This window comes from Aythya marila (assembly GCF_965140915.1).
Source record: "Aythya marila genome assembly, chromosome: 3".
Taxonomy (NCBI): Eukaryota; Metazoa; Chordata; class Aves; order Anseriformes; family Anatidae; genus Aythya; species Aythya marila.
In genome coordinates, this window is record NC_139044.1 from 79,591,444 (window position 1) to 79,609,519 (window position 18,076).

General features: G+C 40.1%; 1 protein-coding gene across 1 annotated transcript in view; it reads right to left on the bottom strand.

Annotated features, from left to right (window-relative positions):
• Positions 1 to 6,440: 6,440 nt before the first annotated feature.
• The window catches only part of THEMIS (thymocyte selection associated), a 90,875-nt gene continuing 79,239 nt past the window's right edge, over positions 6,441 to 18,076 (bottom strand). The window contains exons 6-7 of the mRNA XM_082757330.1: positions 11,366 to 11,522; positions 6,441 to 6,488 (exon numbers count right to left, since the gene is read on the bottom strand). Of these exons, the coding sequence (XP_082613456.1) occupies positions 6,479 to 6,488; positions 11,366 to 11,522 (167 nt within the window). The 3' untranslated portion in view covers positions 6,441 to 6,478. The remainder of the gene's footprint in view (positions 6,489 to 11,365; positions 11,523 to 18,076) is intronic.

The window sequence follows — 18,076 nt, forward strand, 5'->3', positions numbered from 1 at the left end:
TAATAATAACAAGAAAAAAAGAAAAAACAAAAACAAACAAGGGTTTGCCCAGCAAGGCAGACTAGCAAAGTTTAGGTGTTCTTGCTCAGCATTAACCTGGCATTTTCAGCCCTATTCTCATGCTTTTCACATATGTAATCTCTTTGCTGAGGGCTGCTTGGTATTAAGCAGGGCCAGTCCCTGTTTCAGAGAGGTGCTAATAGAAAAAACTGCAAACACATCTGGCTGCAGCTCCAGAAAGCCAGGAAGTTCAGCTCCTTTACACACTTGCAAATAACGAGCCTCGGGGGACTGAAACAAAAAACGTTTGGGATGCAGGGAGGGAAAGGCTAGAAATGGATATCTGCTAAAGAAAGAACTTAGGGAAAAAAATCCACCAGGAAAGAGCCTTGTCATTCTCAAAGCCTGGTCAATGGTGCTGAACCCTTCTGCCCTCCCACAGCTGCACGGGGCTGGTGGGAAACTTTCCTCTGGAGTCTGCTTTGCTCACTTGCACTATGCAGGCTCACATTAGGCATATCAGTTCTGTATTTCCCAGGTACGTGACATTTCCACTGCCTTTCTTACAGGGCTGACCGCATGTTTGAGGAAAGGTCAGAGATGAGGCTATTGTCCTTACCTAGGTGGTTGCAATTGGGATATAGCTGGTGCAATTAATCCAGCCACATAACAGACCTGTGCTTTAAGAAATAGTGTCCCGAGTCATCACATAATGGACATATATAAGAGATGACCTCTTCAACGATCTCCTTTTTTATTTCATGAAGGGAAAGGCTCTTCTCTTTATTTAGGATAGGTACTTCTGTCTTCACAGAGCTGTGAGCAGGCACCAGCAGGCACTTTAGCTTTCTTAGTCATTAGGACATAGAGCTTACAGGGCTCACGTGCAAAGAAGTCATAAGCAAAAATGTAGAAAAACATTTTTTCTTTCAAGCAGGAACTGGATTCTTGATTTTGCCTTTCCCTGTGATCCCTAATCTGTGCGGAATGATTTGGGCTCTCTTCCTTTCCAGCCTGTGCTTGCTAATGCATAATTAAGTGCTTTTTGCTAGTGGGAGAAATCTCTCTCCTCTTTGTTTGCTAGGTGTGGAGTGGTGAGAGCAAAAATGTTCTTGCTCAGAGCAGCCTTTAAACTGGTGGCTACTGGGCTCTGCTGGGAAGCAGAGGAGGTCGATTTGGACCCAGCCAGACAGAAAACAGAACTGAACCTAGTATAAATACTCTAACTGCTGGTGCACAACGTAAAGACCTGCATTTCCCCAAAGCAAACTGTTCAGTTACTTTTTCAGACAAGGATGTGTTGACTCCTCTCATTGCAAAGGTATTGCCAGCTGTGAACCTTCAGTTCCTGCTGCCAAAGGGGGTGAAATTGAAGGCAATGCACTATTTTTACAACATTTCTCTCACGTTAGCCTCACTGGCTCCAGGAATGACATGTTGCCTTTTTTTGATCTCATGTTGAGCTTTCATATATGAAGTGAAAAGAGCAGGTACCTGTAAAAGTTCTGAAATCTACTTCAGTTTAATTTACAAAGAAAAATCCTGGCTTGATACCACCTCTCCCATTGCCATTTCATTTTTGCAGTAATGCTGGCCATCAGAGCACTTGCTGGGCTTTGTTCTATTTAAGTCTGCAGTGCTTACAGTCCATATCCACAAAGGCATTTTGGCTCCTCACACCCAACAGGATGTTTTCAATATGATTTCACAGTGTGAATATGCTTGTAGATCTGAACCTGGACTCATGAATCTTCTCTTCCGTACTACAGAGGAGACGAAATGGGCCATGAGGTGTTTGGAGAATGACTCTGTGTGTGAGGGCCGGGCTGGTGAGGATGCCTGGGAGAGTCTAAGGGCTGCAGAGCTGTCCCACTGCACCAACAAAGGGATGCTCCAGCTGGGAAGCACAGGCAGCCACTCAAAATGGGGTGCAGAGGGCAAGGAGAGAAGGTAGAACCATGTCAAAATTAGTCATAAGGTCATAAGGTATTTATACCTACTTAAAATGACTGAATTTCTGTAATATGTTCACCTAGAAAAAATAAAACTTTTTTTTTTTTTTTTTTTTTCTTTCTGTAATTCATCCCTAGCCAAAGTCTTCAGGTTGAAACTGCAAGGAAAGCAAAACTTTGATGTCTCCCCCTTCCATCTGCAAACCATTTGTGACTGTGGAAGAATTGCAGGAGCTATTTGTGTGAATGTTTGCAGGAAAAGACTGCATCAGGTACGGCTGGACAGATAATGGCCATATAAGCCAGTCTTGGCAACTGGAGAAAAGCTTCATTTCAGAAAGAAATTCTGCTTCTACCTCTCGTTTTGTGCAACATTAGGTCCCCAGGTAGTAACAGACCTAAGGCCTATCTGGTGTGGTAACAGTGGATTTGGAGCAGAGTGATAAAGAAAGGGAAATCATGAGCAATCCTCCCTCTTGCGCAGCCTCCAGCAGCTGCCAGCCAGCATGAGCATCAGCCCCTCCTGCTTCCTCAGCTTGATCTGCAAAGGGTGTCCTAGGGCATACAGAAACCCAAGGAAAGCAACCACCTGCCACTAATAGGTGAAGTAGAAGAGAGAAAACTCTTTTCTCTTCTGGAACTACTAGTTTTAATATGGCATCAAGAAGCTGTAAATTAGCACAGTACAGGGGCACCAAGGTGAAAAATGTTAGGAAAACACTTGAATAGACTTAGGAGAGGTAGGAAAAGTACCAGATATGTTAAGTGAAGAGATAGCAACAATATATAGCGCTTATTGGGAAGAGTGTCGTAGATAAGCATTTGTTTGACACATTGTATTTAAACAAAAGGGTTTTTGGCATTTAAAGAAGAATGCTGAGGGAAGATTCTTCTTATCTTAACAGACACAAAGGCTGGATACATAAAAAGTGTGCATGTTGATCATCCAAACAGAAAATACCATCTCACTAAGGGCTTATGAACACATGGAGTGCTGCAGAAGCAGCTGTTCCTGAGCAGGCCTTCAGTGAGAGCATAGTGGAAATACTCCTTAGCATTAAAAGAGATAAGCCCTTAAGCTAACAGGTCTGTGCAGAAGCTTATGCCAATCTTTTGCAAAGCAAATATCTTATTATTTAAATATACTTGTATTCTCTTCAGGTATGGCGAACACGGTCTGTGTTCAGCTGAAAATGGCTTTCCCCTCTTCAGCGCAGTCTTCCTGAGCAGCAATGTCTGGGAGTGATAACCAGGTCCCTCATGGATCACGGTGACATTACAGCTTTGTCAAACATGTAATAGCAAACAACATGAAATCACTGTGGTCATCTGTACAGCATAAGGGAATCTCAACACTTATCAAGTCTTAAACATTGAACACAAGCCTTCTACGACAGTCTTGCCTCATGCCTCCTCCCTCCCCTGCATTTTGCCCAGCAAGACAGTGTGTCCTCTACCCGCAGCACAGCAGCACAGCCTCTCTTCCACACCACTAACTTCATGCAAGTGCCACTGCCCCTCCGTGTTATGGGAACGGAACAGCCAGGCCTGTTCTCTTTCCTGCGATAAGATACGAGGTTGACTGATGTGCCTGAGGAAGAGATACTGGAGACATCTCTGCTACTAACATATTTACAAGGTTCATGAAATCCACCGCCTTAACTCACATGAACAATACTCATTGAGCTCAGCGAGGTTGAATGTGCAAGACAGGATTGTTGCACATGACAGGGGTGGCAGGATGAGACTCCTTATGTGACAGAATCTATGCAAAGAAAAGAAATCATTTCTTTGGAAGCATTTTAAAAGAAAGAACCTGCAAAAAAAGGGCTGATATGTCTTAGTTGTGGGGTTCTTTTTGTTGGTTTGTGGTTTGGTTTGGTTTGTTGTTGGTTTGTTTCCACAAACTAAGTCCCAAATGCTGTTACAGAATGTCTAAAAGATCTTCGGTTCGTCAGTAAAGTAGCTGCATCTCCCCTTATTCATACTCATCCAAACACCTAGGAAAACTAATGAGAGGTTTTTTTGTTTGTTTCTTTGTTTTCCCTAGGCTCTCTCGGCCTTTTCTTGTATGTCAGGTGATCCAAACCCCTGATCACCCTCATGATCCTTTGCTGGACTCCCTCTTGTGTGCCCATGTCTCTCTTGTGCTGGGAAGCTCAGAAGTGGACTCCAGGTGTCTCACCAGTGCTCAACAGAGGGGAAGGTTCACCTTCTTCGACTTGCTGGTGACACAGTGCCTAGTACAGCCCAGGGGGCTGTTGGCTTTTCTCTCTTCATTTCTAGCTACAAAACTCAGGCTTCTGATATTTCAGGGCAAGAAAATTGTGATGGTAATATATTATGTCTTTCAGAAATCCAACAGAAGACATCACATTCAGAAGAGAAAAAAGAAAGAAAGAAAAAAAAAAAAAAACACACAGTAAAGTACACAATAAATGCTTTTTATTCACATACCAGACTATGTTTGCTGGTATTAAAAATAAAAAATGGCTGTTTTGAGCTGCTACAATAAGAAATATGGATTTTTGTGCAAAATTCTTCAAAAGTATTTCAAAAACCCACAACTGATATGTCAGCCAGTTACAAGATCTGTACAAAACTGCAAGCCCCCGTAATAGCAAGTGATATTCAAAATGCTGTATGCTACATATGCATAGAATCAAAGCACTCTAAGATATTAATACTTAAATTGCAACAGATTTTAATGAGCACAAGCATTTATCTTGAATAAATTAATGTAAGACAATATTGAGAAATCCTAAATTAATTTGCATTAGTGAAAATTAATCATTCAGTAGAATTTTAATAGGAAATTCTGAAGATACTGTACTGTCTGCTTGAAAAGACTTCTTTAAAGCATATTAAGGCTTTTTTTTTTGTGAGCATTTGCTTTTTAACTTATCAGTGGGATGAAAAATATGGTATGTCTAGGCTTTCTAAACATGTTCCCAATCTCCACCCTAAAACTGTCTGGGAAGTTTGACTATTCTGTGCAGCTGTCTGGCATTTCTGGATATGCCACTCTGATCAAGCTGCTGTGAGTCTGGAAACTCTTGGCACATCAACTGTGTATTTACACATCAGTTCTCAGTAATTTTTCCCCTTGAGAGTTAAAGCATTGCCAGAGGTGTATATGTTTGCCCCAGATCTAACACATCCAGATACACAGCACTCACTATGCATGTGCTGCCCTGTTCTTATTTTATATGCCATAGGTGGTGGGCATCAGATTCAGTCTGCAGGCAACTACACTCCTGTTCTCTGCCAGAACATGAGGATTAGGTCCAATGCCACACAATAATGTTAATGCTGTACCCATGCAGCTTTGGGGTGATTGCACACAGGGATCTCAGACAGGAATATGACAGCTCTAATACCAGCACTGGTTATGTGCTCTCTGCCAAGTGCACGGAGATACTCATCCATGTAAGCAGAAGCCCTCACTGCTGCTGCTCAGCATTCACAGGGAAGGGAAGGGGCTCACAGGAAGCTCCCTCCTTATGGGCTCAGGAGGTTTTTTACAGATACCATGTAAGCATTTGGCTCTTGTTTTTCATTTTCAGAAGTATAAGCTGAAAGAAAATGCTATACTGAAAGCAAAGTCTCTTCTTCCAGGTGCTTCCAGGTGCTTCTGTGGGAAAGCAAGGTACCAGAAGGAGCAGGAGAAGCTCTTCAGCATTGCTTTTCCCTGACCTCTCAGAGGGCAGAGTCTTCCTTTTTCTTGGTTACAAGCACTGGCATGGACACTACTCCTTCAGTGTCAGCTTCTGTTCTTCCTTCCTGGCCAGGTTTTCAGCAAATTGCTGAACATAATAGCAAAATCTACAGATCTAGTGTGATTCTAGAGAACTATGGCTGTGCAAGGAGCCATGGAGACGGTGGTATTGCCTAGTTTAGGGAGTACCAGTCCTACTGAGTAACACTTCCCCCCTGGGAGGACTGGCGTTGCTTTCCAGGGTGAATTACTTGTGTAACATTACTACTTGTGCAATAAAGGATCGCTCATCATCTGAAAGAGTGGAAAAATCTTGCCATTTGTAGTTTTGAGCCTTAACATGCAGCATATGTGACCACCTAAAGAAATTTAAATTCACCTTAGACAACCCTTCATTCCCTTTTCTACCTAAAAAGGAAACAACGAAACAACTGTGCAGCTGTTTCAGTAAGGGATTTTCCTTTTGCATATGCCCTACAGTAGTTCAGAAAATCAACTGGTATTTCAGGTGCAATAAGAATGAAGGATTGGACTTGGCATCATTACCCAAATTCATGAATAAATATGTACAAGAAGAACTTTGTCCCTTCAAAGGGTCATGAGACATTATCTGGTTTGACTTCTTATTTAGGATGAGTAAGCAGTTTAGTTTCTCAGGGGATTATTATAGTTAAATTATAGCCTCATATGCTCTTCATGAGACAAGGATGCTTTCATGAGCAGCTTTTTCATACAGTCACGGTTGATTTTATTATGTGAAGGATGCAGCTTCCTATTTGTCTCCAGATAATTTCAGCATTATTTTGCTTCAGATGTCTCTGAAAAACAAAACAAAATGACAGGGTGAAACAGGAAACCTTTACATTTGGGTTTAAAAATTACACAGGGAGTGCAGGTGAATGAGCTCTTGAGTCAAATTAGTGGCTGTGAGTTAGGGCTCATCTGTGCCATAAAATGGTTTGTCAGTGCAATTATACCAGTAATCCCAAGACTGCAGCAAAAATAAAGTTAATATATGACTCTAACACAGCTATGCCAGCAACTTAGCCTAAGTGTGCAAAACTCAAACCAGTAAATTTTTCTTTTACTAGCATAGTTTATGCAATTTAGAGAAATATTTGACCTATGTGGGTAAAATAGCTCATTTAGTCAATACAAACTGTGACTCCAGCAAAGATTTTTTTCAGTGTGTCTCCAATATGACTACACCCATGAAGCCCATGTGGTGTTGCTGGTTTAAGAGACATTGGAGTAGAGACACCACCATCTTGGTGAGGGCTCCAGAGGCTGTGCTCTGGGCTGGGGTAACATAGCCACAGCTCTGGAGGGAAGTTAATTAATAACTTCATCACAGAATCATACATGTATAATCACAGAATCACAGAAAGGTTAGGGTTGGAATGGACATTAAAACACCATCTAATTGCAACCCCCTGCCATGGGCAGGGGCACCTTCCAGCAGACCAGGTTGCCCGAAGCCCCATCCAGCCTGGCCCTGAACACCTCCAAGGATGGAGCATCCGCAGCTTCTCTGGGCAACCTGTGCAAGGGCCTCACCACTTTGCTGTTAATACTTAACACCCATTGTTAACATTTAACAGCAATATGCCAGTGGGCTAAGGCTTCATCAGTGGGCTCCATTCCCAGCTCTCCCACACCACAAAAATGCACATTTTAATCTGTCCTCTGGAGGAACAGCAAGGTCAGTGTGTGTTAGATAAACATCTAGATAATCATGGTAGGTGGCTAGGTCTCCCCTGCCCTTAGGGTCTTTAAACCTACAACTGCTTTGAGATGGGCTTCTTGAAGTCCTGCTGTCTTTGAATTGCAGCTCTCAGAGCAGCACCCTGTTTGTTTCCTGTCAACTCCTTCTTCCTTCTGCAATCAGCATTGATTGTGCCATGGAAAATAATCTTTGGTTCACACATTAAGAAAAACTGAAAACACCAAGCAGAGAGAAATTACCAAACAACAAAAACTGTCAAAGTAGGTGATGCTCCAAAATCTGCATTGAAAATCACTTAGGAGTAGGAGTACTTTCAAAAGTGTTGAGAACATACTACTCCAGTTATGGATTTGTCATCCTAAAATTTCAATGTCCCCAATGCTGCAAAGTTTGCCTCAGCCACTCAGCTAAGAGCAAGGGATGCTAGGAAAGAAATGGCTATCTTGGCAGAACACTGGTTTGAAAAGTCCAAATACATGTCAGAGAAAATCAGTACCAAAGGATTAATGAAGATGCAGTGGGTCAGAAAGGTTGGTTTTCATTTCTAGCACTGACTCTAACCTTCTGCCATACAGGAACCTTCATCTTATCATAATCAATGCAGAAAAAAGCTCTACCTCAATCTGTTTCATACAACTGCTTAAAAATAAAGTAAGTCCAAATTTAAAATAATAATAAAGAAGCTTTGTTCAAACAAAGCCACCAAAATGTTCAGCTTGTGGCAGAAGGAAAACACAGCTATGTAGATTTTTCATTCCCTGCTGCATTTCTCTCTTTTCTACTTTTTGTCTCCCATTTAAAATGCACCCAGGTTTAGTCAACTGAGACTATTCCTTTTGCAGCACTCGTGTGATGTTCAAGTCCAGAAAGCAACATCCTGAAATAGCCCGATGCCAGTGTACATTTTCAGCTCTCCAGGTGGCTGGACTGTGTTGTTTCTGTCCTTTCCCAGCCACAAGACTACATGCAGCTATCAGCACTGGAGGCAGAAGCTCCCTTCACTTTTTTTTTGCTATTCTTTTACATTACTCCATGCCTCCATCTGATTTTGTTTCCAAGAACATGGGATAAGACATTATAGCAGCATCAGTGCTATTCCAGCTCAGTTCAATGAACCTTCTCTCTTTTTCTCACACCCAACAAAAACAGCTATTAACATTTTTAACGTCTTCTAAAAGACTGCCAAACCAAGGATTTTCCTTATTAAAACCAAACCAACCAAACAAACAAAAAACCCATGGCAGTAAAAGGAAAAAACTTGTCATGTCCTTAAAAATAAAGCCACACATTTAAAATACTTTTCGGGGTTTTCCTACTTTCTCTTGTATCTTTAATGAGAGGGCAAAATATGTTAATGGTGGCTGTTGCTATAGCAAGCTAAGGCATCTGTACTCAAGTCTCTTGCTTAATTGCTTATTGCTCTGGAGTGATGAGGTCATGTTAACATCATTGACCCTCTGGGCACATTTATTCTATCAAAATTAACATAGAAATGACCCAAGGCAAATCCCTGTTCTTTCTTTCTCCTGCTTGCTTAGGGTGAGGACTAGCTCTAACTAGTACGACTCTGGCATTCTTTGGCCCTGACTGTGGAAGAATTTTTTTCTGGCACTGATGAAACACTACAAATAAAAAATACTGATTTTCTCACAGAATTACCGACTGTTGAAGATTGCTTTTGAATTTCATTAAAACACTTTTTTGTTTGTTTGTTTGTTTGTTTTTCCTAATAACTATATACTGTAGTAATTTGGATCACTAGATTTCATTTTGTTACCTCATATATCCAAATACATTAAAAGAAGATATTAATAAGTATCATAAATGTCCTGATAGAGAATGGGACCATGGGTGGGAAATGGCTTACTGCTCAGTTCTTGAAGTAGAACTAACATGCTCAAATATTAGGCATTTGGCAGAGATGCAAGACACAACTAAGTTTTTTGTATTATTTGTCTGTGAGTCCCATAGTAATCTTTTTAATTGCACCCTACATAGAGCTGTGTAGCACACAGCTCAAAAGCTGATTTTTAATCATCAATCATTTTACCTGGCTAGAAGTTTTATACTCTTTTGCCCACACTAAATGTTAATTTCACATGCCTATGTTAAATCCATATTTCTTAAAATGTTCACAAGTGCAGGTGAGGAAACCATAATGGAAGATTTCTGATGGTCAGTGGGAGACCAGCAGGCTGGAGATGCTATGTGCTTCTTGGCTAGCTAATGATTTCAGAAGGTAGATAGTTCTGTCATCCACTGAGGACGACAATTTAAGGGACTGCTTCATAATCTAAGACAGATAGTGATCTCCCCCGTAGGCAGCAAAGGTCCTTTCTTTCATGTTTTGCTAGAGCCCTCAAATAAAGCAACTAATAAAGTGAAGCCTCATCTCTCTTGATAGTGAGTTTAAAGGGCAGATGGATAAAGACTTAAAGGAGCTGATTTAACAAGAGTAAGTAGAATAATTACAGGCTGATTTTATAGGCTGGCATTGCTTCTTGAAACCGTACTTCTGCTTTCATGCAGAAGTCCTGACATTCTGTAGTCAATAGGACTATTTTAGACAAAAACTTTCATTCTCTCTTTCTCTGCACTACAGACAAAGCTCACATGCTCAGTGGTATGTGGACTGAGGAAGTACGTGAAGCACTCTACTTTGTTTCATTTTTCAGTCTTTCCTGTAACTTTTCAACTTCTTTGGCAGTGAGCAGGAGAAGAATTGGCCACACAGATAAGGTAATTGCCCTGGAAGGCATGGAAGTTACTGGATAAATCTCAATTAGCTGCAATGTACCACTGCCAGTGCTGGAGGAGGGGGCAGACATCTCCTGCTCACCCTCCTTCCTACTGATGCATGCAGAGCCTGGGAGAACCTCCACTGCCTCAAGTCCTCATTAAGAGCCACTCTTTGTGCTGAGTTTAGAGGGCAATTTTTGTGGGGGAGGGTGAGGAACCAGTGGGATAACTGAGAGAAAATGTAAGAAACCTTCTTTGGGGAATACTGGATGGGGAAATTGAGGGCTTCTATTTGCTTTTGTGTCATATTTCAAGACAATTCCACTTGATTATATATGTTTTCTGTCATGTTCTGGGGGTTTTGAACTTCCCATAAAATAAAACAAAACAAAACAAAACAAAACAAAACAAAACAAAACAAAACAAAATAAAATAAAATAAAATAAAATAAAATAAAATAATATCTTATTTCAGATTCAGTATACTGCCGAACTCAAATGCAATAGAAATGTTGCAGGCCATTTTAAAATAAAAATGAAGTATATTTTGAAATAAAACAAAAACAAAAGATAATAAAATGTTTTTCTAAATCATTAACACAAATTTCAAATTTCAAACTTTATGGGGGAATTGTGTTTGGCTGGAAATGATTCTGGAAATTTTTTAGAAGACAAAGTCCTCTTCACTAGCACTTTAAGTCTTCTACAAACTGACAGTGCAGAAAAACAAGAACTTAGTGGAAACAGAAATAATTTCCTGGAAGTTTTTCAAGAGACATACCGTAATTGTGGACTACAGGGTGTCCAGTTCTAACAGAGGAGAAAGATTGTATTTGTATCAGTATTTGCTGCACCAAACTGGCACAAATCAGAAAAAATGACAATTTTTGTTTGTTTGTTTGTTTGTTTGTTTGTTTGTTTTCAACTATAAACGTTGATCTAATTAAGATTTTTTCTCCACCTGCAAACCTGATCATGCCTATGCACTTATATCACCAGAACAACCACAGGTCTAACTTTGACAAAAGGCAACATTGCTAAGAGCAACAGTGGGTCACCAATAGTTGTGTCTACCTCCAAGGTGCACACTGTTTACAGAATATATGTGGCAATGGTGGTGGCTCCCATGGAAAACGTTTCCTCATTGTGAAGTATGATGGTTACTGGTAAATCTGAAAATCACTCTGAATGCATTTGTTTGCATCCATATATGATCATAAGGCTCACTCACCTTCTATCTTCAGAGAGTATGTCCTTATTTCTAGTGGTGGTGTCTTGAAATACTTTTCTTATGTTTTCAATTATGTTTTCATCCACATACTCATAGTTGTGCTCTTCTTCCTGTTCCTTTTCACTCTCCCACTTTCCAAGTGGGTTATTTGTTAGACCTGAGTAATCAACAAATAAATAACTGTAAGGAAATGAAAGATACTGCCCTTGCCCAGAAAAATGTACAATTCACACACTCAACCACAAAAGTCAAAAACAAAGGAAGCAGTGTTCACTTTTCGCATTTTCACAGAGATCTAAAGAGACTTGCTCAGATTCCCAAACAACATTTGTACCAGATCAAGAATGAAACCCAGATGAGCATTTTAGAAAATTGTCTTCACTCTTCTAAGAATTCCTCTTTCAGATTTTGCAAAATACTTGTGCTTGAAAAATCTGTGGACAAAACAGATAATCTGTTGTCCACTCCCTGATAGCTATCTGTCCACAGACAAATCTAAGGTTTAATAAAATGGTTATAAAGCGCAGTCACTGAGTGTAAAAGCAGACATATAAAATTGTCTTATCATATAAAGAGATGAGTAGTCCACCTATCTCATGCAGCACCTACCAACCCTATTGCAGACTTGCTTCTGTGCTCATGTGTTTCTTTGCCTGAAGAGAAGAATCTGTAGCTAGGAAACTGTGATGTTATTTTGGGATTTTCTAGAACTAAAATCCCTAATTTCTTCTTATTCAGAAGGCAATAAAACAAAGAGAGATGCAGGCTTGGAAGTGGTGTGAGGTTGAAGTGAAAAGATTTGAAGTACATTTCTTTGTGTCCACTGAGCACTTTGTGTCTACAGCAAAACTGAGGACAAACCTTTCAAAAAGTGGTGGTCTTTTCCCGCTAGGGCAGAGACCCTCACAGAAGGCCTGTTTGCAGCTCCAGCTCCTGAGTGTGCTCTGCTCTGATTCGTGGCATCGCAGCAGCTTGATGCTATCATTCACATTGATTGACAGTCTGCTGCCAAAAGGCCCCGTGATCTCCTGCCTTGCCCATGTGCTCTTATTGCACCCTTGAAACTTAAGGTAATGGCACGGGACACATGGGACTGTTCATCACACAGAGAAAAACCTTAAAAGGATCAGTCATTGAGTGCCCCATGTCCCCTCTCTGGACCCATCATGTCTCTTGGCATTTGCTGTGGTGGGGAAGAGATGCGTCAAGACAAGAACATGGATAAGAACATGGTCAAGACAAGAGATGGGCAGGACAAGAACAGACCGCACTTTGGGTTTGTCCACATTTAATGGAACTGGGAGGACACTCTTTCAAAAGGAAGAAGTTTCATGTGAAGTGGCAAAACAGTGTGAAAGGCTGCTTCTGGAACAGCTGTTCCTGTCTGGTTAATTTGCTACAACATAACCTGAAACAACCTGCAAATGTGTCAAGCCCTCACAGCCTATCTGACGTCTAAGCAAGGCCATGTTTATCAAATATATCCTTCTGTATGGCACTGAGTTTCTCAAACAAGAATTCTCCCAAGCTTGTTCTTGGGACTATGGTGCTCCCCTTCACCAAGAAAATACCTGTATATTCATTCTCTCAGCAATCTCCAGCCCCCACTTGTGTTTGTCCTAAAACTCTCCATTGCCGAGGTGTCTCTCCCTGAAAAACTGGGCAGGAGTGATGACTCCTCTTTCTGAAGTTGTGATCCACTCCCTTTTAGAAATTTGAAGGCTAGAAATAACCATTAAGTTCATCAAGTATACAATTTACCATGGACCAGTTTACTCACAAGTACCCCTGCTACCAGATCTTGATATCAAAAGGGGGAGAAGAAAAAAACAAAACCAACAACCACCACTGTGTGATGCAAATTTAATGAAGATCTCACTCAAACATGTGGCCACTCTCTTATAAATAAACATTTCCAGGTTTGCCGTTCATTTGCAGGTTGGCTGTGTTTGATATCAGTAAAAGTAAACTAATGAATAAAACAGGCACCGAAGGAATAAGCTAATCCTTGTGATTCAGCAAGGGAAATATTGTTTGTGCACTTAGACTTGCTAATACGGATATAAAGTACAGGTTGCACATGGATGGCATAGCTAGACTTTCTTCTTTCCCAAACATACACAATCAAAATGATTGTGTCTTGCTTCTAAGCAAGACATCTCAAGGAGAAAGGAAATTAATGTCATCAGGCCAGACTAAATCACAGCTGTCCCCAGTCCAAATCAGTGTAGGATGCCTTCTGAAATGTATATATTTACACTTCAATAAAGCATTAAGCAATGAATGGGACAAGCTGAATGATCCCAACGGGATTCTGAACAGTGAAATCAATGCAATTTGCTTCCCTGCTTGAAAAAAATCCATTAGCCTCAACACTGAATTACTGAATCAGATACGCCATCTTAGCCTGCTAAGAAAACAAGGTTTATGTCATCATGCTGTCTATCCATCCATCAATCTTTTCAGTACTTTTAAATTTTGTATTTTTTTTTTTTTGCCAATTTCAGTCAAATTTGAAAAGGGGGCAGAAGTCACAACGTGGTTATAACAAAGAGAGTTGAATTAGTTCCTCTATTGAAAGAAAGGCATGCAGAACACATCTGTTACACACTCCACTTGGCAGCAGACAGCAGGATAAATCAGCATGTTCGTATTGGTTGGCCACTCAACACAGACATAGCTCCAGACCTGCTCTTTTTCATTTGATAGGAGTGCCATAAGGAGAGTTTTGGTTATTATCAGGGAATGAGGGAAAGGAGCAGTGGGGGACAACAGACCTGAACCCTTATTAAACCAAATTTCATTAACTCTGCTCTTCCTGGAACAATTTGTATAATTATGTTTGGCTTTATAGTGGAAAGGGAGTACTCTGTAGACAAATAATTTCCATTTATCTCACTCATATCCTCAAGTGGGTAGTTGTTTTCTTTTGTTTTGTGTTTTTTTTTTTTTCTTGTTGATTTTTCTTTTTTTCTCTTTTTCTCTCTCTCTCTCTCTTTATTTTTTTTTTCCATCTGAATATACTTACAATTCTTTCACAGACTTCAAGATCACAAATAGTTGTTATAACTCTCCATTCTGGCCTTTTCCAAAATGCAAGCAACAGAAGTAACTTAACCTATCAGTCCCACTGCTAGAATGCAATCAGTGCTAAAAACACAAGTTCATACAAGGCCGCACAACTAAATATGCCTTGCTATGACCATAACACAGTTTTATAGCTGTGGTAAATATCTCAGCCCATGATTTATGCTGCATAAATTAACATTCAGCCACATTAATAACATGTAATGCTTATAGATATGCCTAACCTGAAAACAATATTTCTGAATAATTATACACAATAATACTGTGAATTAAACAAGGTGGAGCTATGTCCTTATTTCTGAGCATCACTTAAGTGAAAAAGCACAGAAGTGAAGAGCATATGCATAAGCCAAAGAGTTTTTATGAACAGTAGTTCTTTATTTGCTGTGGGCCTGGTTCCGATGGTCCTCGATGTTAATGAGAGCTAACTCCTTAGGGAGTGCTACTGAAAGCTATTGAGTGATAGCAGAATCAGAGCCAATAAAAGTAATGAACTGTTTCCTGGGCTGGTATCCATCAGTCATTCTTTCATTTGGTGATTTAGCATGTCTTTAAAAACTGTTAAGAATCAAAATATTTCATATGCACTGTAAGGTTAAAATTTAATTTATATTTAATATTTATTATTTAATATTTATCTGTGTCTGGAACTTAATAGGCCATTGTTTGGAAAAGATAAATCTTAAAGTTTGTTTCTTAATAAAAAATAGACTTCCAGAAAGATACAAATATTGACTTCTTTCACTGTCCTTTATTTCCAAGTATTCTTCTTTGCCACTGCTTCTCTAGTCTACCCTGCTGAATTTATTGAATCTTTACAGTCACTGATGTCCACTATTCCATTACTGCTTCTTTCTTGTAAAATAAACCCTCAGTATATCAATAACTCAATATATCAATAAATAAATAGATAAGACCTGGACAGGCTAGAGAGATGAATTGGAAGAAACCAAATGAGGTTTAATAAGAGCAAATGTAGATTCCTGCACCTGGGAAGGAACAGCCACATGTATCAGTACAGGCTGGGGGATGACCTGCTGGAGAGGAGCTCTGAGGAGAAGGACCTGGGGGTCCTCGTGGACAATAGGTTGACCATGAGCCAGCAGTGTGCTCTTGTGGCCAAGAGGGCCAATGGGATCCTGGCGTGCATTAAAAGTAGTGTGGCCAGCAGGTCAAGCTCCCCCTCTACTCTGCCCTGGTCAGGCCTCACCTTTAGTACTGTGTCCAGTTCTGGGCTCCCTGGTACAAAAAAGACAGGGATCTTTTGGAAATAGTCCAGCAGAGGGCCACAAAGATGATACGGGGCCTGGAACATCTTCCTTATGAGGAAAAGCTGAGAGACCTGGGTCTGTTCAGCCTGGAGAAAAGACTGAGAGGGGATCTTACCAATAAATACCTGAGTTGTGGGAGACAGAGGGATTTGGCCAACCTCTTTTCAGTGGTTTGCAGGGACAGGACAAGGGGCAATGGTCACAAGATAGAGCACAGGAAGTTCCACACCAACCTGCAAAAGATTTCTTCACGGTGAGGGTGACAGAGCAATGGGACAGGCTGCCCAGGGAGATTGTGGAGTCTCCTTCTCTGGAGATATTTAAGACCTGTCTGGATGACTACCTGGGCAGCCTGCTCTAAGGAAACTACTTTGGCAGGGGGGTTGGACCCGACGATCTTTCGAGGTCCCTTCCAAACCCTTCAATTCTGTGATTCTGTGAACTCTTACCGATGAGAAATGTTTACCACAGGTTTTAATGAATAGCATGTTTTGGGTGTCATCGTACCTCAGCGCAGGAGGGTACAGAGAAGGTCTCAGTGCCCCACCATGCACCCCACCTGCTCTCAGCTGCTGCTCTGCACAGCTGCTTCCTCCCAGGGCTGGTGCAGCTGGAGAAATGCCACAAAACTGGATGGCACAGGCAGAAAGTGGGAGAAGTGACTCATGCAAAGTCCCCCCCCGGTCACCTGGCATGTAATCTTGCAACAGCTCCTTGTAACTGCTTCTACATGCTTCTGGAGCCTCTGCAAATTACTGCAATTAAAATCAGTCAGATCTAATAAATGAGGGAAATACAAAAGGATGCAGAGCACTTTCTGTCCCTGCTGTATGTTAGATTTTAATGAAGAACAAAACAGATTGAAAATCTTTATACATAATCTACCAAAGTGTACTCACCATCCTATTAAATGATGCAATCTCTTTATTTTACGTCGTTTTCTTACTTTTTCTTTTTTTTTTGGCTTATCTCAGAAGATGCATCAGCAATGAATATGTTTTTTTGATAATGGCTCAAAAAACAGGGAAAAGAGTACAATTATTTTTCTAAAGATAGTGGAGCCAAAGGATGTAATAACAGTTTTGCCCTAATCAAATATAGAATTAAAGTATAGAAGCTGGAGGGAATTGTCATACTTGTACACATGTACACAGTATAGAATTCCTAATTCATATTGCTTATCCTTATACATCAATTCAGAACACTAGTGTAGATTTCCTGAGACAATGTGAGAGTTTTTGTTTTGTTTTGTTTTGGTTTTGGTTTTGTTTTTAATTATTTTGTTTTGTTTTCAAAATAATTCAGAATTCTATGTTTTGCTTAAAGCTTTTGAAAATATTAAGTTCAATTCATTGTATTATTTGGTTTAAAGTATAGCCACATAACCAAATGTATTGCCCTAAATGATAAAATGATAGAACAGCAAGCTACAGCACAGGGGCAGAAATTTCTTAAACCATCTTCACGTCAAAGCTAGTATACATTTTATGTGTACTCTGAACTGCAATCAGAAGCCCCCTTCCGAAATCAAGTGCCTAAAGTCAGAAAAGCATAAATAGCTTCCCTAAAATATCTTGGCATCAATAAACAAAATTAACATAAATATTTTTTTTTTATTGCAGAATGTAACAACTCCAGAAAGCTAAGGCATATACAAGAAGATTAGGTGATGTTTTCAAGATGCCACTTAGAATAAATTTCAAGGTTAAAGCAAAACAAACTGATATAGCAGATTTCAGATGAGAGTTATGATCCTGGAGAACTGCTGCTATTTCTAATGAATTCAAACTCAGTCAAATCTAAGAAAATAAGATAATATCTTTAGTGGCCAATTCAAGTTTAACTGCAACACAGGAGAAAAAAAAAATGTTCTATTTCTTAGAAACAAAGATAACAAATCCTATCTTCACTAATAAGAACTCTGCAAGAAAACACCGTAGAGGCCTTAAAACTGAAAGAAAAATGTTGCCTTTTCTTTTCAGATCTGGCCTATGGTAAGAAGTAGTAATTGTGCCTGTAAATGTTTTGTTTTTTTTGTGTGTTTTTTTTTTTTTTTTTTTTTTTTTTGAAAGCACAGATTCATTATCCTTATTAGGAATTTGAAGCAGGTTGGTGCTTTGGAGGGTGGCTTAACATTCACTAGTAGAAGTTTAAAAATTAGTCAGTGAATGGTGCATTTCCTCCCACTCAAAATCCACAGGAGTGTGTCTGTGTTATTAGTCTTGACATATTTTCTAATCCATTATCCTGTGAATTAGCAGAGCAGAGAATACTCTCTGGAACAGACAAGCTTGCTGCACGCAACAGTGGACTCCTGGGGATCCCTTGACTGGCCAGGAAGAACTGCTTTATC